The sequence below is a fragment of the Medicago sativa genome, chromosome 5, assembly GCF_051527215.1.
Source record: "Medicago sativa cultivar Bolivia chromosome 5, Bolivia_mono, whole genome shotgun sequence".
In the NCBI taxonomy this organism is placed as follows: Eukaryota; Viridiplantae; Streptophyta; class Magnoliopsida; order Fabales; family Fabaceae; genus Medicago; species Medicago sativa.
The window spans coordinates 3008513-3035192 of NC_140753.1; the positions used below are offsets into that span (position 1 = coordinate 3008513).

A 26680-nucleotide genomic window follows, 5' to 3' on the forward strand; every position below is an offset into this window, starting at 1 on the left:
ATGACGAGACCCAAAGAGTCCTTGTATAGAAAGTTACTCTTCCCACATTTGAAATTGCTAAAAAAAACGTACCCAACTGTAGTTAACTACAATCAGTGGTTCAATGACTTTTTAAGTCAGCTATAATCGACTTAAAAAGTGATTAGACCGCTTTAAAAAGTGTCCAACAGTGATTAACTACCACTGGAAAAGCCGAACTGTAGTTAACTACATTTTTTTTTTTGAAACGACTAATATTATTTAGCAAGGCTAGCACAAGAAGCACAAAGCCTGCAAAGGGGGAAAAAGAGTACAAAGGATGCAAATAAACAAATGCACCTTAACTGCCCACCTTAACTACAGTTGGATACGTTTTTTAGCAATTTCAAATGTAGGAAGAGTAACTTTCCCTTGTATATATGGTGGTTTGGACATGAGACCCTTGGGTGGAACTGCTCAACTCAAGCTTTGAAAAGAATTCCTCGCATCAAATTCCCCAACAGACATCCCAATCCCCCCGGTATTCATTCCTCCTCTTTCCCTTTCACTCATTTTCATCGATTCATTATAATACAATCTTAATCTTGTTGTTTCTCTTCAAATTTTCGTATATTTGTTTAGCAATATTTTCACATCATACTTTTTTTCATTTAAATACCACATCGCTTTCCCAAACACCAGATAAAATTTCAACTTCAAGTGATTCCGCAAATTAAACATAGTCCATTTTGGTTTTAATCAATGTTATTATAATAAACTATGAAGCTAGATTATCTTTGTTGTGCCTGTGCAAACTATTGATATGCTTAGATACATATTTAAGTTCGGTTGGTGAGTCGAGAGACCTTGAAAGAGTTCAGGTCTAGAGTTCTTCTAACTAGGAGTAATTCACAAATATTTTCCTATAAAAATATACTTGTGATGTAAGTTTTTCCTACATGTCATATAACTATGTACACGTGAGTATATATAGGATCGTTTCCACAGGGAGTTACGTTAATTATAAGCATTTTCACAATAGTTCACATTAAGGGTTTGGATATAATTTGTTTGTTTGTAACACTATATCCACCGATGACATAAAAGTAAAAACGAGAGGAGATCGAACTATTTCGCTTGCGGTATAAGATAATGAGCAAGCATAACAGCAGCAATCTCTCGATCGATTAACAGACTCTAGCTTTATAACCAATATTATTACAATCATTTCTACAACATCCTTCGTGTCCAAAGCGACATCGTTATTTCCAAGTTAGCGTTTAAACATTCGTGTCCAAATCCCTTAAACGATAACAAAGTCGATCGGATAACTTAATCGACCGTGTCCAGCCTGATTAAGTATCCGAAAGCATTAAAATCTTGATTAAAAGTAATTATCAAAGGTTTACAAACTTGTCAAGAGTGATATAACATAAGATAGATTGTTATTCTAGTTCTAGATTCAAGAGTTTGTGTCCAAATCATCTTGAATCTCTTTGAAAGCATTAAAAGCAAGAATAACAACAATATTGAATCATTAAGCTAGAACCTTATATATTAAAAGATCAAAAGATTACATAATAGCTTGGTTGTTACCTCAATACTACAAAGAAGGTGATAGTTACACATAGACATGTAAACTAATGCAAGGAATGAAGGAAAGATGAAGATTCCATGCCAAGATCCTTGATGTCTCAATGAATCTAGGGTTGAATCTACTCCTTAATCACTTGCTTTGTGTTTCTCTCTATGAAATAGCTCTAACCTCTCTCTAGAAATGTATAAAATGTTTCAATGGAATAGTGAATGACCTAAAGAGAGGTAAGAATGCTATTTATATGTGCCTGTGTTTTTGTACCTACGCTAATAGCGTAGATTACGCTAATAGCGTGGTATGTCGGCCTATAATCTGGCCAATGGGCTTGTGCCACGTTGGCCTTGCCCTGCTTCTACGCTTCAGCTACGCTAATAGCGTGGTCCTCTGGAGCTTCTACGCTTATAGCGTAATCCACACTAATAGCGTGTTTCTTCATGACAGCCACGCTCCAGGTGCGCCTATGGCGTAGCTCTCGGGAGCTTGTACGCTAATAGCTCAGAATACGCTATTAGCGTACTCTTCAAGAGTGCTCCAGATCCTACGCCCCGGTACGCTAATGGCGTATCTCTCTGACCTTGGGCATTTCTTCATCACGCTAATAGCGTAGGACACGCTAATAGCGTATGACATTGAACTTTGACGTTTCTTGATCCTTGCTTGTATTTTCCTGCACAAAAAGGGTAGAATAAGGCTCAAAAGCATAAATGACATATTTACACAATAATTGGAGTTTTCCATAGAGAATCTTGCAAAACAAGTCACTAAAATGCCTAAACTCCTATATGAAATATATCACTTTTAAACACTTATCAAACTCTCCCCAACTTGGCTTTTTGTTTGTCCTCAAACAAATCAATTGAAAAGGAAACTAACAAGGCTTTGGACAAGGTTTTCAACATGGTGTCAAACAATTCAAAACAAAAATAAACAAATGGTGATTCAAATAAGATCGCGTGGACAAGCATGAATTCCTCCGCTACTCTAGATTCAAACTAAGAATGCGAAAAATGTCCTAAGCACAAACTATACATCATAAACTTCAAAATATAAACATATCTATCTATGAACCACACCTAACACACTTCTTTAAAAGTAAATACAATGATATGATAACAATAAGTGAGGTAATGAACACACATCCAACAATCATGCTAACATCCTATTTAAGTTAGGTGTCCATCCAAATATCGTCTCAAAAAGCATAAAAGCATGGATCAAAAGGTCTTGCAAGGGTTATAACTTGGCCGGGCTACAAAAGAAATGTCATATGTGGGGCAATTGATCAGAAAGCCTATCAAAGAGGAACATTTTTTTGTATTACAACTTGAAATCCATATACTTCCCTACCAAAATTTACAACCTTTGGTGATTAACAATCAAACTTATAACCTTGACAACTTATTCTATTTTTGATTTTTCTCTATCTTTTTCTTTTCTTTTCTTTTTCAAATGTACAATTTTTTCTTTGATTCAATGTTGTCAGGTTATTTTACAACTTCACTAGAAACTTGACATATAATGCCTCCTTTTTCTCCCCAACTTGAATACAACAAAACTCTAATTGAATGTTCCCCTATCCTAAGGCAAGGGACAAAGTACAAAAAGGTTAAGGGTTCAACAAAATTAAAAAAAATATCAAAGTCCTTTCAGAGACAAGCATGAACTGGATTTATGAAAAATTTCAGACAAATTCACTAAGCATTGTGCTTATGAATATTGACAGTTCATGTTTGAGGACTTGATTCATTAGGCTCAGATTGGGGTATCAGATACTCGCTCTTCTCACAGGTAGGCTTTATGTGGTCAAGTAGGTTACTCTCAATTCAAAAAGTGCCTTGATCCTTTCCATGCTTTCAAACAATTCAAAATAATTATCAGATTTAACATAACTAAAACAAGTTAGACGGTGATTATCGGTCTCCAGCATATATACAACAGATTGAAGCTACCTCACATTTATGTTAAGTACTAAGTGGTTCAAAGATATTTATGTTTATGAAAAGACTTAAATGATATATATTTTGTGCAAAGTACAAGTTTCAAATTCTTATTAAAAACCTAGAATAACAGGAAACCAATACCTTGGCCTTACGCTTTCTCACAAGTAATATCATTATCACTCACCTGCTTTTGCTCAAACATGGCTCCATGGAGCACTTTAAAATTTATTGTTCATGAGCAATTTTCTTTTGAGAGACACAAGCAAGATGTAAACAAAAATTTCATCCAAAGCATAAGTTAAAAACCAAAAAGCTAAGTTATTAAACCAAATATAAAGTAACAAAGTAACAAATCAAGCACTAAAAACCACAGTGCTTGAAGAGTACAAAATACAACCAAATAAACAAATGTTCCAACATGAAATAAAAAACCTAGAGTTTGAAAGCAAAAAGAAAAACATCACTAAAAACCCAAGATATCACTGATCATCCTCTCCAGCATCATCCATGTCAAGATCCTGGTACACATCATCACCATCAACTCCATCATCATCCGGAGTAGCCTCATCATCCACAGCATCTGCCACCCCCACATAAGGACTTGGCCTGCCCTCAGGCCAATGAACATAGCTCTGGTACTGGTCAGGTGTCATTACCGGGTAATCAGCATTTCCCGGATACATGTGAGCATTGTAGAGGTCCTGGTGTATGCCCATGTTGCTCCTCCAAATTGCCTCATTCTGATCCATTAAGAAGCTATTCTGGTCCCTCACGTACTGGTTATGCATCTGCTGCTCCAGCATAAAGGTCTGCAAACCTGAAAAATCAAAAGAACCAGTGCCCTCAGATGGGCCAGCCTCATCATCAGAGAAATGGTATTGAGCTGCCCTATTCTCTGCTTTCACCCAGGTACGGATAGAAGTGTCAGTAATGGTCCCCTCAATGTCTTCATCAAAGGGTCCAGAAATGGGCACTCCATAGGCCTTCAGCAATCCCATGATAAGTCCCGGGTAGAACAAAGCAACCTTCTTAGCACCTGTGGCAACCTTCAAAGCCACAGCTTTCATCTCATTGGCTATGATGCGAGCAATATCAACAGGCACTTCTTTCATAATGCACCAGATGAGTGGCAGAATGGCTTTTGGGGCATCAGATGTATGGGCTCTAGGAAGGGCATTGTGGACAAGAAACTGGAATACTAAGTGTGCCTTAGCAGTCATCTCCTTTGTGAGAGCATGTCTAACCTCTCCCTTATCATTCTTTACAAAGCACCTACCCTTGTTCATGATATCCCGCTTAATTTGGTCAAACTTCCAGTTCCCCTGAGCATTTCTCTTAGCATAAGTACATAAAGTGGGCATAGTGGGATCAGGTGAAGGCTCAAGGTTTAATGCATTGTCAAGGAAATCATTAATGGAATCCCTATCAAATGGGATTTGCTTCCCTCGGACATAAGAAGTCCAAGAGAAAGTATCAGCAAGGGTGGTTGGTGAGGCATCAGGGACAGCATTACAATAGAACTCCTTGATTAGATCAGTGTTAATTTCAGTACTGGGAACAAGGAGTTTGGTCCACTTGCGACCAGTGAAAATGTGGAGCAAATCAGAGAATTCACCACCTGGTTGAATGTCAAACGTTCTCTCATGCCAGGTTTTGTACTGTGCCATCTTTTTAAACCTGGCAGAGTGGGCAGTGGTGGGAAAACGGTTAGGGTTGACTGGTGGGGCTGAGGTGGAGGCAGATTTGCCTCTTGGACGTTTGGTCCCGGTAGTTTTTTCAACATTTTTCGGTGCCATCTGCAACAAAACCAGGAAAAACCAACATATTGCATAGAAAATATTAGCACAAACTAGAATTGGTCATTTAAAAACATCAAAAATTTTGAAAATCTGGGCAAGTATGAAGAACTACGCTATTAGCGCCAGCCACACTAATAGTGAAATTTTCTGGAAAAATTTCGCTATTAGCGTAAATTTCGCTATTAGCGTATTTCTTCGTACCTGCAATTTTCAAATTTTCAAAATTCTTGTTCCTGCAATTTCACAGCACAAACCAGCAATTTTCAACCCTAGGTTTCATCCTATGTCTCTAAAACACAATATAATCTTGAAAAGGAATCAGAATCACAACATTGGCACACAAATCATTCAAAACCCTTATTTTTCAATTTTTACAAAATGGGTCAAAATCAAAAGATGAATGTTTGTTGCATGTGGGTTATGATTCTTGTTCCTTTCCAAACTATAATCAATGAAGAACAATCTCTATTCACAAAGCAAATATCTAACCCTAACCTAACCATTTCTAAAATTGCTAAAAGCATGATATTTTCAATTCAATTAAAGCAAAGGAGAAAAGGAAAACAAACCTGTTAGAATGATGCAAATTCAAGCAGAAATGCAATGCAAAGTGTTGTATTTGACTTGAATTGAAACAATGAAAATGGGTTTGTGAGTTAGGGTTATGTGTGTGTGAGAGAAGAAGTTTGTGAGTTGAGAGTGAGAAGAGGGGAAAAGAAACCGTAAAAAGGGAGTGAATGGGGGGTTGTGGGAAGTTAAGGGGAGTTAATCCCCTGGGCCCACCAAATTTTTTTTCTCCCACGCCAAACTCACGCTATTAGCGTGGCTCTCTGGAGCTCCCACGCTAATAGCGAAAAATACGCTAATAGCGTGAAGCTTCAGGATCAGTTTTTCAAAGTTTTTCATTTCTGCTTTTAAATGCTTATGTACTACTACTATATGCAATAAACATAAAAATACTTACAAAACTGGGTGTGCCTCCCAGCAAGAGCTTGTTTTACGTCCTTAGCTTGACGCATTTTGAAGAAATCATGGCTCGATTAGTGAAATCGTCGTCAAACACCGATCAATTTCACCACCGAAGTAGGGCTTAAGTCTCTGCCCATTCACAGTCCAGTTGGCTTTTGTGACTGGATCCTCAAGCTCAACAGCTCCATATGGTTTGACCTCTTTAACCAAGAAAGGTCCGGACCATTTAGACTTCAATTTGCCCGGAAACAGTCTTAGTCTTGAATTGAAAAGTAACACCATTTGCCCCGGCATGAATTGTCTCAGAATGATCTTCTTGCATGATACTTCTTGGTCCTTTCTTTGTAGAGCTTTGAAGATTCATAAGCTTGATTTCTCAATTCTTCAAGCTCATGCATTTGAATTTTTCTTCTTTCACCGGCCTTCTCTTGATCAAAGTTTAGGAACTTCAATGCCCAAAATGCTTTATGTTCGAGCTCGACCGGTAAGTGACAAGATTTGCCATAGACCATTTGGAAAGGAGTGAGGCCTATAGGAGACTTGTATGCAGTCCTATATGCCCACAAAGCTTCATCAAGTTTAGCCGACCAATCCTTCCGAGATGTAGAGACCGTCTTCTCAAGTATTCGTTTGACCTCCCGGTTGGAAACTTCGGCTTGTCCATTCGTTTGCGGATGATACGGTGATGCTACTTTGTGCTTGACTCCATAATGATCTAGGGCCTTGGCAAGTTGTGCATTGCAAAAGTGTGACCCTCCATCACTAATGAGAACTCTAGGTGTACCAAACCGGGTGAAAATATTCTTTTTTAGGAACTTCACTACCGTCTTGCTATCGGCTTTAGGCGATGCCACGGCTTCCACCCACTTTGAAACATAATCAACAGCTACCAAGATGTACTCATTTGAATATGATGAAGGAAAAGGGCCAACAAAATCTATACCCCAACAATCAAACACTTCCACTTCAAGGATGAGTTGTAGAGGCATCTCATTTCTTTTTGACATTGATCCGGTTCTTTGGCATTCATCACAATGCTTGCAATGTGTATTGGCATCTTTGAATAGAGTTGGCCAATAGAACCCGGATTGAAGTACCTTTGCGGCTGTTCTCTCCCCGTTGAAGTGACCTCCATAGGGCGAATTATGACATTGCCATAGGATCTTCTTTGCCTCTTCATCATCCACACACCTACGCCAGAGATTGTCCGCTCCAATTTTGAACAAATAAGGCTCATCCCACACAAAGTGGTTAGCATCATGAAGGAACTTCTTGCGTTGTTGCCATTCAAAATCTTCCGAAATGAACCCGGTTGCTTTGTAGTTCACCATGTCGGCAAACCACGGTCTCACATTGATTGCTAGCAACCGTTCATCTGGAAATTCTTCACGAACTTCCGGTTCATTCTTGGTTACCTCATTGTTTGTCAACCTTGAAAGGTGATCAGCTACAAGATTCTCCGTGCCTTTCTTATCTTTGATCTCTAAGTCAAACTCTTGAAGAAACAACATCCAACGGATGAGCCTTGGCTTTGAGTCGGACTTAGTAAGGAGATACTTGATAGCTGCATGGTCAGTATAAACAACAATTTTGGAACCTACAAAGTAAGAACGAAATTTCTCCATTGCATAAACTATTGCAAGTAACTCTTTTTCAGTTGTGGCATAATTGATTTGTGCCTCATTTAAAACCTTACTTGCATAGTGAATAGCATGAAATAATTTGTCCTTACGTTGACCCAATACCGCACCAACAGCATAATCACTTGCATCACACATTAATTCAAAATTTAAGTCCCAATTAGGAGCAATGATTATTGGTGCGGTGGTCAACTTTTCTTTTAAAGATTCAAATGCATCAAGACATTCATTATCAAAAACAAAAGACTTATCTTTGTTGAGCAAGTTGCTCATAGGCTTTGCGATCTTTGAGAAGTCTTTGATGAACCTCCGGTAGAACCCGGCATGACCAAGAAAACTCCGAACACCTTTGACATTCACCGGTGGTGGAAGCTTTCCAATAACATCGACCTTTGCTTGGTCTACCTCAACACCCTTAGCAGAAATCTTATGACCAAGGACAATACCCTCGGTAACCATGAAGTGACATTTCTCCCAATTGAGCACCAAGCTAGTTTCAATACACCGCTTCAGCACGGTATCCAAACTATTCAAACACATATCAAATGAAGAACCGAAAACTGAGAAATCATCCATGAACACCTCCATGCATTTACCAATAAATTTGGAGAAGATTGCTTGAACACACCGTTGAAAATTTGCGGGTGCACTACATAAGCCAAATGGCATTCTTCGATAAGCAAAAATACCAAAGGGACAAGTGAAAGCCGTCTTCTCGTGATCATCTGGGTTCATGGCGATTTGATTGTAACCGGAGTAACCATCTAGGAAGCAATAAAAGGATTGACCGGAGAGTCTTTCAAGCATTTGATCCATGAAGGGCAAGGGGAAGTGATCCTTCCTTGTTGCTTGATTGAGTCTTCTATAATCTATACACATTCTCCATCCGGTGACGGTTCTAGTTGGGATCAACTCATCTTTATCATTAGTGATCACCGTCATTCCTCCTTGAAGTTTTCTTCGGATAATTTTGTGCTACCGTCATTCCTCCGTTGTGGTTGTGCTACCGGCTTGAAGTTTTCTTCCATCATAATCTTGTGCATACAATAAGATGGACTTATCCCTTTCAAGTCGGATAATTTCCACCCTATCGCTTCCTTGTTGGCCTTGAGGACCTCTACCAACTTTGTTTCTTCATCGATGGACAAGGAGCTACTAATGATCACCGGTTTTGTACCATCTTTCTCAAGAAAAACATATTTCAAATTAGATGGTAAAACATTTAATTCTACCTTGGTGTCATCAACTTTTGCTTCTTCCTTGGATTCTTCTTTCAAATCTTCAAGTATGGCTTGATTAGGAAGAATCTCCTTCAAGGAATCTAGCTCCTTCAAACACTCTTCAATGTCTCTTGCTTCATCTTCATCAATAGCATTGAGTGTGTCCACCAAAGCACTCTCAAGGGGTGTTCTCTTGTGCAATTGCTTCCGAGTAGTTAAGATGACTTCTTCGGTTGCATCCATTTTGAAACACGCACCCTTGTCTTTTGAGTACTTTAAAGCTTCTCGGATGTTGAAGGTAACCTCTTCATCATTTACCCTGACCTTCATGATATTATCATCAAGATCAATCATCATCCGAGCCGTTTGCATGAAATTCCTTCCCATTAAGATAGGCACATCCTCATCTTCTTCGACATCCATAACCACAAAGTCAGCCGGAAAAATAAATTTTTCCACTTTTACAAGAACATCTTCGGCCATACCTAGTGGTTTTGCAAAGGATTTGTCGGCCAATTGCAACATCATCCTAGTCCGCTTTATACAAAGGTCACCAACTCTTTTGGCAACGGACAAAGGCATGAGATTGATGCTTGATCCAAGATCAAGTAGTGCTTTACCTACATGTGTTGTGCCAATAGCTACCGGTAGAGTGACTCTTCCCGGATCTTGCTCTTTCTTAGGCATCGTTCTTTGAATAATAGCACTACAATTGGCATCAATTTGGATCGTCTCTTCATCGTTGACTCTTCTTTTCTTGGAAAGGATATCTTTCATGAACTTCGCATAGACCGGCATTTGCTCCAAGGCTTCTGAGAATGGTATATCAATTTGCAACTTCTTGAAGAGTTCAAGAAACCTTGCGTATTGCCGCTCTTTGTTTTTCTTCGATGGAGCATGTGGGTATGGTAAGCGTTGAGCCACCACTTGCTTCTCAACTTCTTGTTTCTTCCCTTTATCTTTCCCCACATCTTTATTCTTCCTCTCCATCTCCCCTTGTTCCACTAGATCTCTTTTTTGATTTTTTTCTTTTTCAACTAATTCTTCTTTATTCTTTATATACACTTCCTTCTCTATCTCTACAACATCCTCCTCGAACTTCTCTTTATCCTCCTCAATGACAACTTCATCATCCTTCTCTTCAACAACAATATCTACACCTACACCTTTACCTACTACTCTACCACTCCTTGTAGCTATAGCTTTTGACTGCTATGCTTTGTGATGCTCCTTAGGATTTGGTTGAGTGTTTGCGGTGAAAGTTCCCACTTGCGGAGGACATTGAGCCATTTGTTGTGCTAACTGACCAACTTGTGTCCCAAGGCCTTTGATGGACGCGTCGGTATTTTTCTGGTTAGACATGGACATTTGCATGAATTGCTTCAAGACCTCCTCGGTGCTTTGGGAATTATTAGGTTGTTGGGGGTTATTTGGTGGTGGAAATTGGTATTGATTATTGAAAGGTTGTTGGAATTGAGGGAAAGGTTGTTGGTAGAAGTTTGATTGCGGATATTGGTAGTTATTGTTGTAAGGTGCTCTCCATGGTCTCTGAAAGTTTTGAGTGGCCGGATATCTTCCTTGAAAATTGGAAGTACCCGGATTTTGGGATTGTTGTGAGGTTCCGGCTTGTTGTGGTTGGTTAGGCCTTTGTTGGTTTCCCACATAGTTGACCTCTTCCTCTTCAAAAGAACCGGGTTCGGGACAATAGCCGTGTTGGAACAAAATATGTTTAACAATAAACCTTAAAGAGTTTTGATGATAACAAGGTATTAAAAATTGTAAATTGGATTAGCTAATATTTGTTCAAGTGTACAGGACCATAATTATAAAGTTACATCATCATTGGTTCTGAATGAGCAAATAAAGAGCTATGGAAACAACAAAAATTTGAAGCTTGGACGCTTCTGAAGGCAACTTGCTCCTGAAGAAAAAGCGCTCCTGAAGTCAAGCTGCTCCTGAAGAAATAGCGCTCCTGAAGTAAGCTGCTCCTGAAGAATAGTGCTCCTGAAGACAAGAGGTCCAGAAGTCACATCATCAGAAGCTGCATCATCAGAAGCTGCAGAAGTCATCTCATCAGAAGCTGCATCATCAGAAGCTGCTTCATCAGAAGCCATTTCACCAGAAGCTGAATATCAACTGGATTTGCAAAGAATCAAGAATTGAAGAATTATCAATGCAAAAGCTGTCTATTGGATTCGAAAACACAAACAAAGGATTAGTGGAGTTTGCAACGGTCATTTCAAAGGTGTTTGAAGGCATGTGTTTGCAATTTGGACGAAAGCGTTGACATTGTACTTTGTACGAATTGTACAACCACGTTCTCCACTACTCTGTTTTGTGTCTGCACTTCAAGACAAGAAAACAGCTCCAGAATACGGTCTCGCCTGCATAGATGTTCCTTTGGATAAGGAATGGATTTCAAATTTGTTCTTCATAGGACAACAACCAAATCAGGCAAAAGATCATTGGTGAAAGATCAAGCTTCAACAACGACTCTTTGGTGTGCTGGCAATTTCACAACGTCTCTTTCACACCTCTATATAAAGGAGTGAAGACCTAGAGAATTGGTAATGCAAGAACGCTGAACGAAAGACTCACAAGATTTTCACAAGTACCAAACCTCTGCTGAAATTGTTCTGCATTCACTTAGAATTTCTGTGTCTCAAAGTCATATCTTAGAAATTCTTAAGTCCATTGAGTCTGTATCTGATTTGTATTGTGAGCACCTCTGATTGTATATCAAGTGTTCAACCTTAAACAATTTTCTGTGTAATTTTGTTTAGTTAGGAAGTCTCTTGCAGTTGTGCTTGAGCAGGAAGTCTCTTGATTGTGTTCTTGAGCAAAGGAAGTCTCTTGCTTGTGTGCTTGAGCATTGGAAGTCTCTTGCTTGTGTGCTTGAGCATTTGTAATCAGATATTACTCATAGTGAAATCTCCTTGGAAGTGCAAGGGGGACTGGACTACTTCCGGATTGTGGAAGGAACCAGTATAATTGCTTTGTGTCGTTCTTCTTCTCTCTCTCTGTTTTATTCCGCTGCATTTAGATTCTGATTATCACTTCAGAAGCTGTCTCACTTAGCTTCTGATCAGTGTGTTCAGTTTTTAGGAGAAACGAAGAATTTTTCTAAAACACAATTCAACCCCCCTTCTTGTGTTTTTCTCACCTTCAATTGGTATCTAGAGCCTTGGTCTGTTGTGTATCACTTAACCGTGCAACAGTCAAAGATCTGAGAAAAACATGACTACTCCTCCTCCTGATGGTGATACTAGCTATAAAAATGTCTCACATGATTATAGTGATAGTAAGAAAACAAGTGTTGGAAAAGTTCCAAAGTTCAATGGAGATGCTGAAGAGTTCTCTTGGTGGAAGACCAATTTTTACAGTTACATCATGAGCCTAGATGAAGAATTGTGGGATATTCTGGAAGACGGCGTTGGTGGTTTAGTCCTTGATGAAGAAGGAGCTGCTGTGGATAGAAAGAAACATACTCCAGAACTGAGGAAACTTTACAAGAAGCATCATATTATCAGAGGAGCTCTTGTCACTGCCATACCCAAAGCAGAATACATGAAGATGAGTGACAAATCCACTGCTAAAGCTATGTTTGCTTCTCTCTGTTCAAATTATGAAGGGAGCAAGAAGGTCAAAGAAGCAAAGGCTCTCCTGCTTGTACATCAGTATGAGTTATTCAAAATGAAGGATGATGAAACTATTGAGGAGATGTACTCAAGGTTTCAAACCTTAGTTTCTGGTCTACAAATTCTAAAGAAGAGCTATGTTGCTTCTGATCATGTAAGCAAGATACTCAGAAGCTTACCTGCCAGATGGAGACCAAAAGTGACTGCCATTGAGGAAGCTAAAGATTTAAACACTTTAAGTGTCGAAGATCTTGTTAGTTCTCTCAAAGTTCATGAGTTAAGTCTTAATGAACATGAGTCTACTAAGAAGAGTAAATCAATAGCTCTTCCATCCAAAGGCAAGTCATCAAAAGCTCTCAAAGTGGTTGAATCTGAAGAGGAAGAACAGTCAAGTTCAGATTCTGAACCAGATGCTGCAGAAATGGCCATGCTCTCAAACAGACTTCAATATCTGGCCAAGAAGAACAGAAAGTTTCTCTCCAGAAGGGGTAACTCCAGAAGCTCAAGGAAAGAAGATCAGAAGGGATGCTTCAACTGTAAGAAGCCAGGTCACTTCATTGCTGAATGCCCTGATCTTCAAAAAGAAAAGTCAAAGGACAAGTCAAAGAGGTCTACATTCAAACCAAGCAAATTCAAGAAGCAGATTAAGCAGAGTTTAATGGCAACCTGGGATGATTTGGGTAGTGAATCTGGATCTGATAAAGAGGAAGCTGATGAAGATGCAAAGGTAGCTGTTGGGTTGGTAGCAACAGCAACTTCAGAAGCTGGATCAGATTCAGACTCAGAAGATGAAAATGAGGTATATTCCAAAATTCCCAGAGATGAACTTGTTGAGTCACTTAAAGAACTTCTTACACATTTTGAAGTAAGAACCAATGAGTTGAAGGATTTAAAAGAAAAATATGCTGATTTGGTACAACAGCAAAAATCAACTTTATTGGATCTGAAAGCTTCTGAACAAGGACTGAGGGGCTTTGACTTCATGTGTAAAACATATGAAGATCAGCTCAGGTTCTTATGTCAGAAGCTACAAGAAAAGTGTAATGAAAAACCTTTAAGTAACCATGAAATTGCTCTTGAAGATTTTATTATATCTGGCATTGACAGAAGCAGAGTGGCTTCTATGATTTATAGCATTTACAAGAACAATGGCAGAGGAATTGGTTTTCCAGAAGTGAAACTGGAGAAAACCAATCTAAAGTCTTGTTGTGAATGCATCAAGGAAGGTCTGAAAACATTCTTTGTACCAGAAGGGGCTGAGTTGGAAACTGTTGTTCAATCAGAACCTGAAGCTTCCAGTTTTAAGGCTAAGATTACTTCAAAGCCAAAGAACTCTAAGTCAAAGGCTATGATCAAATCTGATTCCAAAACTTCAAAGGTTAGGATCCTGAAAAGATCAGAACCTATTCCTCAGAGTCTGGTGAAACCAAAATCTGGGGTTCTGAAGTCTAAGTTTCAGAAGAAGACAGTTACTGCTTCTGAAGTACCAAAACCTAAGGTGATGGTTAATCAGAAGCAACCCAACTCACAGCACAAGGTACAAGAAGTGAAGAGTAAAGCCTTAAGTACTAACCTTCCAGGACCCATAGAACAATGGGTACCTAAATCTAAAAATGTCAATGATGCAGGTATGTCTAAGAGCAGTGCCAAAGCAAAGATCATGGTACCTAGACAGCGGTTGCTCAAGACACATGACAGGAGACAAGTCCATGTTCCTCAGCCTAACAATGAAAGAGGGAGGAAATGTGAAATTTGGAGGCAACCAGTCAGGCAGGATCATAGGTACAGGAACTATTGGTAATTCCTCTACCTCAATTAATAATGTATGGTTGGTAGATGGTCTTGAACATAACCTTTTGAGCATAAGTCAATTTTGTGATAATGGTTATGATGTGCTTTTTGAAAAACCCAACTGTACAGTAATCAACAAGAAAGACAAATCCATTGTGTTCAGGGGAAAGAGAGTTGACAATGTCTATAAAATCAATTTTTCTGAACTGGCTGATCAGAAGGTGATTTGCCTACTATCAGTGAATGATAAGAAATGGATGTGGCACAGAAGGTTAGGACATGCTAACTGGAGGTTAATCTCTAAGCTTAGTAAGTTACAACTTGTGAAAGGGCTACCAGACATTGACTATCATTCAGATGCACTTTGTGGTGCATGTCAGAGAGGGAAAATTGTGAAATCATCTTTTAAAACCAAAGACATTGTCTCAACCTCAAGACCTTTAGAATTACTCCATATTGATTTATTTGGACTAGTGAGTACTGCATCCTTATATGGAAGTAGATATGGATTAGTCATTGTTGATGATTACAGCAGATGGACTTGGGTGAAATTCATAAAGAGTAAAGATGTTGCGTGTGATGTATTCAGTAGCTTCTGCACTCAAATTCAATCTGAAAAAGAATCAAAAATTTTGAAAGTCAGAAATGATCATGGTGGAGAATTTGAAAATGAGCCATTTGAAGCTTTTTGTGAAAAACATGGAATTTTCCATGAATTCTCTTCTCCTAGAACACCACAACAAAATGGAGTTGTAGAGAGAAAGAATAGAACTTTACAAGAAATGGCCAGAACCATGATTCATGAAAACAATTTACCAAAACATTTTTGGGCAGAAGCAGTGAATACAGCATGCTATGTTCAAAACAGGATCTATATTAGACCTATTTTGGAGAAAACAGCATATGAACTCTTTAAAGGAAGAAAACTCAATATCTCTTACTTTCATCAATTTGGATGTACTTGTTACATTCTGAACAACAAGCTCTACCTAAAGAAATTTGATGCCAAGGCCCAAAGAGGAATCTTTTTAGGTTACTCTGAAAGGTCAAAGGCATACAGAGTGTATAATTCAGAAACACTCTGTGTTGAAGAATCTATGCACGTTAAATTTGATGACAAGGAGCTTGAAGATAAAACTTCAAAGCAGGGTGAAAGTTTTGCAGAGATACAGGTTCCTGAAGCTACTCCAGAACCTGATCAGATAGCTGAGTCTGAAGATAGTCCAGAAGCTGAACCCACATCAGAAGCGCAAGATGAAACTGCTTCTGATGAAGCACAAGATGGCTCACATCAAGAAGATCCTCCCAGAAACACATTCAAACACAAGTCTTCACATCCTGAGGAGCTAATCATTGGAAACAAAGATAGTCCAAGAAGAACAAGATCACATTTCAGACAAGAAGAGTCAATGATTGGACTAATCTCAATGATTGAACCTACAACAGTTGATGAAGCACTCTCAGATGATGGATGGATCCTAGCTATGCAAGAAGAGTTGAATCAATTTCAAAGAAATGATGTGTGGGATCTGGTACCCAAACCTCAGCACAAGAACATTATTGGAACAAAATGGGTATTCAGAAACAAGCTGAATGAGCAAGGTGAAGTAACAAGAAACAAAGCCAGACTTGTTGCACAAGGGTATAGTCAACAAGAAGGCATTGATTACACTGAAACGTTTGCTCCAGTTGCAAGATTGGAAGCAATCAGGTTACTTCTTTCCTATGCAGTTAATCATGGCATAATATTATATCAGATGGATGTCAAGAGTGCATTTCTCAATGGTGTCATAGAAGAAGAAGTGTATGTTAAGCAACCTCCTGGATTTGAGGATATTAAATATCCTGACCATGTTTTTAAATTGAAGAAATCACTATATGGCTTGAAACAAGCTCCCAGAGCTTGGTATGATAGACTAAGTAATTTCTTAATCAAAAATGATTTTAAGAGAGGACAGGTTGACACTACACTCTTCAGAAGGACCCTTGGGAAAGATATTCTTGTTGTGCAAATATATGTTGATGATATAATATTTGGTTCTACTAATGCATCTCTTTGCAAGGAATTTTCTGAGTTAATGCAGGATGAATTTGAAATGAGCATGATGGGAGAGCTGAAGTTCTTCCTTGGCATTCAAATCAATCAATGCAAAGATGGAGTCTATGTTCATCAATCAAAGTACACAAAGGAGCTTCTGAAGAAGTTCAAACTTGAAGATTGTAAAGTGATGAACACTCCAATGCATCCTACGTGCAACCTGAGCAAAGAAGATGAAGGAGCTAAAGTAGATCAGAAGCTGTATAGAGGTATGATTGGTTCTTTGTTATACCTCACTGCATCTAGGCCAGATATTTTATTCAGTGTATGCTTGTGTGCAAGATTCCAATCAGATCCTAGAGAATCTCATATGACTGCTGTCAAGAGAATCTTCAGGTATTTGAAGGGAACAACTAATCTTGGACTCCTTTATAGGAAATCCTTAGATTATAAGCTAATTGGATTCTGTGATGCTGATTATGCTGGTGATAGGATTGAAAGAAAATCAACCAGTGGCAATTGTCAATTTCTGGGTGATAATCTTATATCCTGGGCTAGCAAAAGACAAACAACTATTGCTATGTCTACAGCAGAAGCAGAATACATTTCAGCTGCAAGTTGTTGTACACAACTACTTTGGATGAAACATCAGTTGGAAGATTATCAGATAACTGCTAACAGTATTCCCATTTATTGTGATAATACTGCTGCTATTTGTTTGTCTAAAAATCCAATTTTGCATTCAAGAGCTAAGCACATTGAAATCAAACACCATTTTATCAGAGATTATGTTCAAAAAGGAATTTTAGATATACAATTCATTGATACTGAAAATCAATGGGCTGATATATTTACTAAGCCTTTATCTGTTGAAAGATTTGATTTTATAAAGAAAAATTTGAACATGCACTTCGTGTCTGATTAAATGTTTGCTTGCTCCTGAATAGGATTTTAGGTTCTGAAGTTAGTTCAGAAGCAGTAGTCCATCAGAAGCTCTTTATTGAGGTTCTGAGGAAAACTCGCTTCTGATGATGACATCAGCATCTGAAGTCCAGAAGCTGGATTTGTTGCTTCTGAATAGTTGGATTAGTGGAAACGTTAGGAGTTACTTTTTAAAGTAACTTCTGGCCCACTAACTTGGTAGTTACTCTGTGAACTTCTTACGTGGCCTGTATGTGTTGGTGTATAACTAAAAGGGCAATGATGATTTAATAGCTATGAAAGTACTTTTCACGCGCCCCCAATTTTGTCATTAATGTTATGTTTGTTTGTCTCTTTTGAATTGCAATCGTTTTACTTTTAACACTTTGTCAATTCACACACTACTCACTCACAACAAACACATTTGCTCTCAAACCGTTTGCGAAGTAAGCGCATTCTCTCAACCTTAGAACCCTAAAAATCTTCATCTTCTTCAAATCTTCGTCAATCATCAAATGGCATCATCAAGCTCGCAACGAAAAGTTTCAGTATCTACTTCAAGAATGGTCCCTGAATATGACTACAGAGGAAGAAGCATGAAATTGGAAGAATGGGATTTGCAAGTTCAGATAGAGAATCCAGTGGACTTTGATTCTCTGAATTTTCATGGGTGTTCTATCAGAAGCTACTATGAAGAGCAAGGACTCATGGATTATTTCAGAATGTTGAATGGACCAACATATGAAGCTCTGGTTAGACACTTCTGGGTAAGAGCAAAATTTTACAACAAAGCGGCATCCTTATCTGAGGAAAGTCAAATGGTGCTAATGTATCCTGAATTAGAAGGGAAAACAAGAGAAGAAATGGGTCTTGCGCCATTTGTTGAAGATGAAATCAGGTCCAGCATCTGTGGTATTCCAATAAGAATTGCACAATGGCACATAGAGTATGTTCTCAAGGCTGCAGCCTCTGGATACTACTCTGGAATTGATCTTTCAGATGCTGCTGAAAAACGCATTTGGAAAAAGCAAGCCAACTTGGTGATTTACAATTCTGAGAAGGAGAAGAAATATGCTGAATTGAGCATGGAAACCAAGATGCTTCTGAAGATTCAGAATGAGACCCTGTTTCCAAGTGGTGACTGTGTGAAGCCAAATCTAGCTCAGAAGGTCCTTCTCCAGCACTTCATCAAGAAGGAAAAGGTGAATGTGCCCAAATACATGTTCAAGTACTTGGTAGAGTGTTTGAAACAGAGTCAGCTACTGGATAAACCCTTGGTTCCTTATGGAAGACTCCTCTCAGAGATATTCTATCAAGGAGGTATCTTGGACAGTCTCAGTCAATCTCAAGGCTTCACAGATCAGCTACTTGACACAAAAACTGGAAAATTCATTAATGCTCATACTCTCTTGAATATGAAGCTAGTCAGTGAAGTCACCAAACTTCAAACTGATTTAAGTGAATCATTTGTTAAGTCTGATCTTATGAAGGACTTTCCACCTATCTGCAAGAAGGATCCCATTGAAGTGCAGATGTACTATATCAAGGAACATTTTGAGGCAACCAATGAGAGAATCAGATTGGAAGATATTCCAGAGGAAATGTATGGTGGTGCTCTACCACGAGCCAGAGGCAGAAAGTCAAAAAGGAAGATGACTGCAGAGCAATATCTAGAGGTTGAACAACCTACTAAAAAAGTTGCTGCTGACAAGCTCAAAATTGGAAGTTCATCAGTACCTTCTATTGAAGAAGCCATTGAAGACATGGACTCCAGGATGATCATGGGTGTTGACATTTCTCTTGATCAACCTGCTATACCAAAGAGGAAGAGAAAGCCAGCCTTGAGGAGAACCAAGGATTTTCCTCATATCACCTTAAGAGCTCAAGCTGCTTCTGATTTGAAGTTAAAAGAGTTACAAGAGAAGAAAGCAGCCGCTGAAAAGGTTCTGGAAATTGCTGCTGAGCTACGAGAGTCTGTAGTTTCAGAAGCCAAGCAACTGTTGCAGGTGTCCAGTGAATCTGCTAAAGAGGATTCTGATCCTGAACCAGAAAAGGTAATTAATATATCTTCAGATTCCGCATCCGCATCATTATCAGATTCTGATGATTCTGATGATGATATACCCTTAGCTAAACTATTTCGAAAACCAGTAAAAAGCCAATCAACATCATCCAAAACCAACGATAAGCCCTCTCAGTCAACTACTTATGAACCAGTTGGTCACATAATTATTGAGAAGTTGGCTGAACTGGCTGAGCAGAGAGAAAGAGTCATTGACACTATTTTTCGCCTTCACCCTCAACCTCTTAACATTCAACCTCTCAACATGATTCCTCCTGAAAATGTTGAGTCCACCTCAGAAAAAGCCTCTGAAACAACTCCAGAAGCAGCTGCTTCTGAAAATGTTGTTTCAGAAAACCCTCATCAACAAACACCTGAACCACATAAACCCACAACACCCCCACAATCACCAATAGCCATCACTGACCCCCAACTCAACACTCAAACAACAACTTCACCACAACAACCACCATCTGAAACTGAATTTCAACCTTTACCTGAACACTCTCCTGAACCAACTCCCATGGATGTTGACATCTCTCTAGTCAATGTTCAAGCCTCAACCTCCACCACACACATTGATTCTGACCAGCCCTCATCTTCTAACACACAAACACACCTTACCATTCCAGTTCCTAACCCTATTCAAGACTTAGAAATCAGTGATTCTGATCTTGAAATCCTTGAACATCCACCCACAAACATCCTGGAATCTGGATATATCAATTCTGAGCTTCTGACAATCTTGAGTCAGATGCACAATCTGGTGGATCAAAGAAGGACAATTGATCTCACAGGTGCATATGAAGACTCCTGGGCATCACTTCAGAACAGGGCAGCTGAGCTTATTGAAGAAATCAAGGCTAAATGCATCAGAGTCAAGCAAGCTTCAGTCAGAAGGCTAATGGAAAATCTGAATCAGAGTCTTAGAGTAAGAAGTTCTACACTGCTTCTGGCAAACCAGCCTTTCTTCTTTGAAACGGATTACTTGACCAGAGAAGCAAGGCTGTGTAAGCTTCTGAAGAAACAGATGGCACAGCAGCAGCAAGAAGCTAAAGAAAGGGAACAAGCTCTTCTTCAGAGGCAACAACAACTTGAAGAATTGTTGAAGAAGAAGATTGAAGAAATGGAAGAGATGAAGAAACAACAACAAACCAACCCTTAGTTGCACACCCTTGTGTTTTTCTTTGTTTGTTGTTTGTTTTATTTTCTTAGTCCTTGCTTCTGAAATCATCTTGTCTTATTTCTTTTGCTTCTGAATGCTTACTGATTCTGACTGTTTAGCTGCTTCTGACAATTGAATATACATGATTTTTTGCTCTGATTTATTTAGTTCATTGCTTAGTATACTCTCTCTCGTTTGAGTTTTTTCTCATATCTTTTTGTCTTTTGTGCTTAGATTTATTTTAATTTTTTTTTGATAATGACAAAAGGGGGAGTATATGTGACAAGTATTTAAAGGCTCTGAGCCCCATTAATGGCATTTGAAATTTTTGAAAAACTTCTATCTTTTTACCTTATTGGTATAAGCTTAATGAACGAAGGAGTATCAAAATTCAAGTAAAGTTAATTGAACCATTCTTCTTATCTATAAGTAAATTCTTTCAATGATTCAATTTTGCTTTTAAGCTCTGATAATAATTATTGCGCAAAATGAATTTAATTAACCTGGATAGAACTTAGGGGGAGCTTACAAACCTCACCTTAAAGACTGTCAGACTCAGGGGGAGTTTGAGCTTACAAACCTCAGATTCTGAGCTTACAAACCTCAGAACCCCAAAGTCAACTTGTTAATTAGATTAACAACAATTGATCAATTTTAAATACTTTTGTTTGTCATCATCAAAAAGGGGGAGATTGTTGGAACAAAATATGTTTAACAATAAACCTTAAAGAGTTTTGATGATAACAAGGTATTAAAAATTGTAAATTGGATTAGCTAATATTTGTTCAAGTGTACAGGACCATAATTATAAAGTTACATCATCATTGGTTCTGAATGAGCAAATAAAGAGCTATGGAAACAACAAAAATTTGAAGCTTGGACGCTTCTGAAGGCAACTTGCTCCTGAAGAAAAAGCGCTCCTGAAGTCAAGCTGCTCCTGAAGAAATAGCGCTCCTGAAGTAAGCTGCTCCTGAAGAATAGTGCTCCTGAAGACAAGAGGTCCAGAAGTCACATCATCAGAAGCTGCATCATCAGAAGCTGCAGAAGTCATCTCATCAGAAGCTGCATCATCAGAAGCTGCTTCATCAGAAGCCATTTCACCAGAAGCTGAATATCAACTGGATTTGCAAAGAATCAAGAATTGAAGAATTATCAATGCAAAAGCTGTCTATTGGATTCGAAAACACAAACAAAGGATTAGTGGAGTTTGCAACGGTCATTTCAAAGGTGTTTGAAGGCATGTGTTTGCAATTTGGACGAAAGCGTTGACATTGTACTTTGTACGAATTGTACAACCACGTTCTCCACTACTCTGTTTTGTGTCTGCACTTCAAGACAAGAAAACAGCTCCAGAATACGGTCTCGCCTGCATAGATGTTCCTTTGGATAAGGAATGGATTTCAAATTTGTTCTTCATAGGACAACAACCAAATCAGGCAAAAGATCATTGGTGAAAGATCAAGCTTCAACAACGACTCTTTGGTGTGCTGGCAATTTCACAACGTCTCTTTCACACCTCTATATAAAGGAGTGAAGACCTAGAGAATTGGTAATGCAAGAACGCTGAACGAAAGACTCACAAGATTTTCACAAGTACCAAACCTCTGCTGAAATTGTTCTGCATTCACTTAGAATTTCTGTGTCTCAAAGTCATATCTTAGAAATTCTTAAGTCCATTGAGTCTGTATCTGATTTGTATTGTGAGCACCTCTGATTGTATATCAAGTGTTCAACCTTAAACAATTTTCTGTGTAATTTTGTTTAGTTAGGAAGTCTCTTGCAGTTGTGCTTGAGCAGGAAGTCTCTTGATTGTGTTCTTGAGCAAAGGAAGTCTCTTGCTTGTGTGCTTGAGCATTGGAAGTCTCTTGCTTGTGTGCTTGAGCATTTGTAATCAGATATTACTCATAGTGAAATCTCCTTGGAAGTGCAAGGGGGACTGGACTACTTCCGGATTGTGGAAGGAACCAGTATAATTGCTTTGTGTCGTTCTTCTTCTCTCTCTCTGTTTTATTCCGCTGCATTTAGATTCTGATTATCACTTCAGAAGCTGTCTCACTTAGCTTCTGATCAGTGTGTTCAGTTTTTAGGAGAAACGAAGAATTTTTCTAAAACACAATTCAACCCCCCTTCTTGTGTTTTTCTCACCTTCAAGCCGGTGGGATGATCCCCCGTACAAAGTCCACAAGTATTGACTTGAGCGGTTCCTCCTTCTTGCTTGAGAGATTCAAGAATTTGTTTTGGCATAGCTCTCATCTCCTTTTGCATAACTTCTATTTGTTGAGTGAGAAGCTTATTTTGAGCTAAGACCGCATCATTTGCTTCTAGTTCAAGGATACCGGCTTTCCTTTGTTGAGGATTCCGGTTGTGAGAAGATTTTCTTGTGTTGAGAGCCATTTGGTTAATGATTTTGACAGCATCAGCTGGATTTTTCATAGCAATAGAACCTCCAGCACTTGCATCTAGCATCGTCTTGGACATGTCTTGAAGCCCTTGACGAAAAAGATATAGTTGCATTTGGCTATCAAAACCATGCTTTGGACAATTCCTTAGCAATGATTTATAGCGCTCCCAAGCTTCACAAAGAGAATCACTTTGGCCTTGAGCAAAAGTTGTAATTGAAGTTTTAGCCTCAAGATGCCTATCCTCCGGAAAGAACCTTTCTTGAAATGCTTTCTCTAGCTCACCCCAATTTTCCATCAAAGAAGTTGGTTGATCAATATACCACTCCTTAGCCTTCCCGATCAAAGAATGAGGAAACAATTGCACAAACACATCCTCTTCCTCATCTTCCTTCTTACCAAGTGTACCGGCGATAACATAGAAATTGGTTAAATGTCTATATGGATCCTCATGATCCATACCGGTAAACTGGTTATGAGTTATCAAGTTTATCAACCCCGACTTCAGCTCAATTGATTTGGCATTACGATTGCCAAGATTAGCTAGCCTCCTCGGACTAACCCACATAGGTAGAGCATCATTATCTTCTTCCTGAGCCATGACTACTTCTGGTTCACTCTTCGGAGATGAATGTGCAGAAGAATGTGAAGAATCACCAAGTGATATAGTATGCACCGAACCTGACGGAGAAGGAATAAAAAGTAAAGATTCCGGCTGAGCCAGCCTGGCTAATCTCTTAGCTTCCTTTGCTTGAGCTCTAAGTAACCTAGCAGTTTTCTCAATCTCAGGATCAAATTGTAGGTCTTCGTTAGCAACGGTACCTCGCATAAACAAAGTTCACCAAGACTATACCAGGTGGTTAGCATAAAAAATAATGAATGATATATGTGTATATGTATATGCATGAAAGAATTTTGTGCAAAATTGACTTAACATGACAAAATTGTTTCCATACTTATAATAAATTTCCGTTACTCCCCGGCAACGGCGCCATTTTGATGTAAGTTTTTCCTACATGTCATATAACTATGTACACGTGAGTATATATAGGATCGTTTCCACAGGGAGTTACGTTAATTATAAGCATTTTCACAATAGTTCACATTAAGGGTTTGGATATAATTTGTTTGTTTGTAACACTATATCCACCGATGACATAAAAGTAAAAACGAGAGGAGATCGAACTATTTCGCTTGCGGTATAAGATAACGAGCAAGCATAACAGCAGCAATCTCTCGATCGATTAACAGACTCTAGCTTTATAACCAATATTATTACAATCATTTCTACAACATCCTTCGTGTCCAAAGCGACATCGTTATTTCCAAGTTAGCGTTTAAACATTCGTGTCCAAATCCCTTAAACGATAACAAAGTCGATCGGATAACTTAATCGACCGTGTCCAGCCTGATTAAGTATCCGAAAGCATTAAAATCTTGATTAAAAGTAATTATCAAAGGTTTACAAACTTGTCAAGAGTGATATAACATAAGATAGATTGTTATTCTAGTTCTAGATTCAAGAGTTTGTGTCCAAATCATCTTGAATCTCTTTGAAAGCATTAAAAGCAAGAATAACAACAATATTGAATCATTAAGCTAGAACCTTATATATTAAAAGATCAAAAGATTACATAATAGCTTGGTTGTTACCTCAATACTACAAAGAAGGTGATAGTTACACATAGACATGTAAACTAATGCAAGGAATGAAGGAAAGATGAAGATTCCATGCCAAGATCCTTGATGTCTCAATGAATCTAGGGTTGAATCTACTCCTTAATCACTTGCTTTGTGTTTCTCTCTATGAAATAGCTCTAACCTCTCTCTAGAAATGTATAAAATGTTTCAATGGAATAGTGAATGACCTAAAAGAGAGGTAAGAATGCTATTTATATGTGCCTGTGTTTTTGTACCTACGCTAATAGCGCAGATTACGCTAATAGCGTGGTATGTCGGCCTATAATCTGGCCAATGGGCTTGTGCCACGTTGGCCTTGCCCTGCTTCTACGCTTCAGCTACGCTAATAGCGTGGTCCTCTGGAGCTTCTACGCTTATAGCGTAATCCACGCTAATAGCGTGTTTCTTCATGACAGCCACGCTCCAGGTGCGCCTATGGCGTAGCTCTCGGGAGCTTGTACGCTAATAGCTCAGAATACGCTATTAGCGTACTCTTCAAGAGTGCTCCAGATCCTACGCCCCAGGTACGCTAATGGCGTATCTCTCTGACCTTGGGCATTTCTTCATCACGCTAATAGCGTAGAACACGCTAATAGCGTATGACATTGAACTTTGACGTTTCTTGATCCTTGCTTGTATTTTCCTGCACAAAAAGGGTAGAATAAGGCTCAAAAGCATAAATGACATATTTACACAATAATTGGAGTTTTCCATAGAGAATCTTGCAAAACAAGTCACTAAAATGCCTACACTCCTATATGAAATATATCACTTTTAAACATTTATCAACTTGTCCAAGGAGTATCCTATTTATTTAAAGAGTTTGTGAAATACATTATTGATTTATATTTATATGATCAGGATACAGCTTTGATACTTTGGGATCCAATTCCAAAACTTGTCTTAAATATTTTTGTTAAACTTGTTCTTTATCATATTATGTGTTGGATTGGAATTCAATATATATTCAATTGTTCATTCTTTGAGGATATCAGAAAAGAGAGTGGTTGTGACTTTTGGAACATTAGTGAAGATGTATATATTGATGATAGTGGTGGACTTCCCAAGTTGTTTGATTTGTCTTGTTTCTTTATAAAGTTATCCATTTTAGTATCAACATATCTTGTATCATATCTTTAGGTTTTGAGAATTTCCATATCATACTCGTGTCGTATTAAGTATCTAGGCTCTATAGATCTTGAATACCAAAAGGTGTTCTCTACACGCGAACAATACTGAGGCATCACAATAACGTTGAATGACACTTGTTTAAATCAGTAGTCCCAAAATGTAAAACAGTGCGGTAGAACAAACCTATTTTACTTCTGTCTTAGGGAACATTATTATTTTACTTTTAAAATTTTCATTGCAGGGTCTTCAGCAACTCACACCAATCTCCCTTTCTTCTCAAGTTCAAATGCTTCAACTTCATTGGGAGGGAAGGCATCTCTTCAACCCAAAAAAACTCCTGTGACCAATGAGGAGATTGAGGCAGTTTTGGTATGTGAAATCTCCTTACTCATTCTCATCTGTTGTCTTAAGGATTTGGTCCTATTTAGTCTGCTGCTTGCATGATCTGCTATTGAAGTTTGCTACATTTTTTTCTTTTTGGTCTCTTCTTTCTTTTCTCTTGTTTCATTTTTATTTTATATTTTCCCATTCTATGAGATTGATCTAGCACTCCACCTTAGCATTTGCTTATTTCTTTTATCAATTATGTTTTTTTTTCCTTCCGGAATAACTGAGAAATCAATTCATATTGCATACCAAAATATAGGTCTTGCCTTTTATTTATTGTTTGTTTCTATTGCTTATACAAAATCAATTGTCTTTTGATTTTGGCAGTTGGGCGGTTGCTTCTAA

At 38.4% G+C, this 26680-nt stretch overlaps 1 protein-coding gene across 1 annotated transcript; it reads left to right on the forward strand.

Annotated features, from left to right (window-relative positions):
- Positions 1 to 26680, forward strand: LOC146919166 (uncharacterized). The gene is made up of 5 exons (XM_085710610.1): positions 1 to 23; positions 360 to 499; positions 12766 to 12792; positions 26190 to 26317; positions 26663 to 26680. Exons 1-5 carry the CDS (start codon positions 1 to 3, stop codon positions 26678 to 26680), a joined length of 336 nt encoding a protein of 111 aa, XP_085566736.1.

Excerpts from the sequence above, each read along its gene's own strand:
- LOC146919166 (XM_085710610.1), top strand. The coding sequence starts at position 1 with ATGACGAGACCCAAAGAGTCCTT. Across the intron at positions 500-12,765 it reads CAGACATCCCAATCCCCCCG|GTCAAAGAAGCAAAGGCTCT; the intron begins GTATTCATTCCT and ends GGGAGCAAGAAG. Across the intron at positions 12,793-26,189 it reads AAGCAAAGGCTCTCCTGCTT|GGTCTTCAGCAACTCACACC; the intron begins GTACATCAGTAT and ends TTTTCATTGCAG.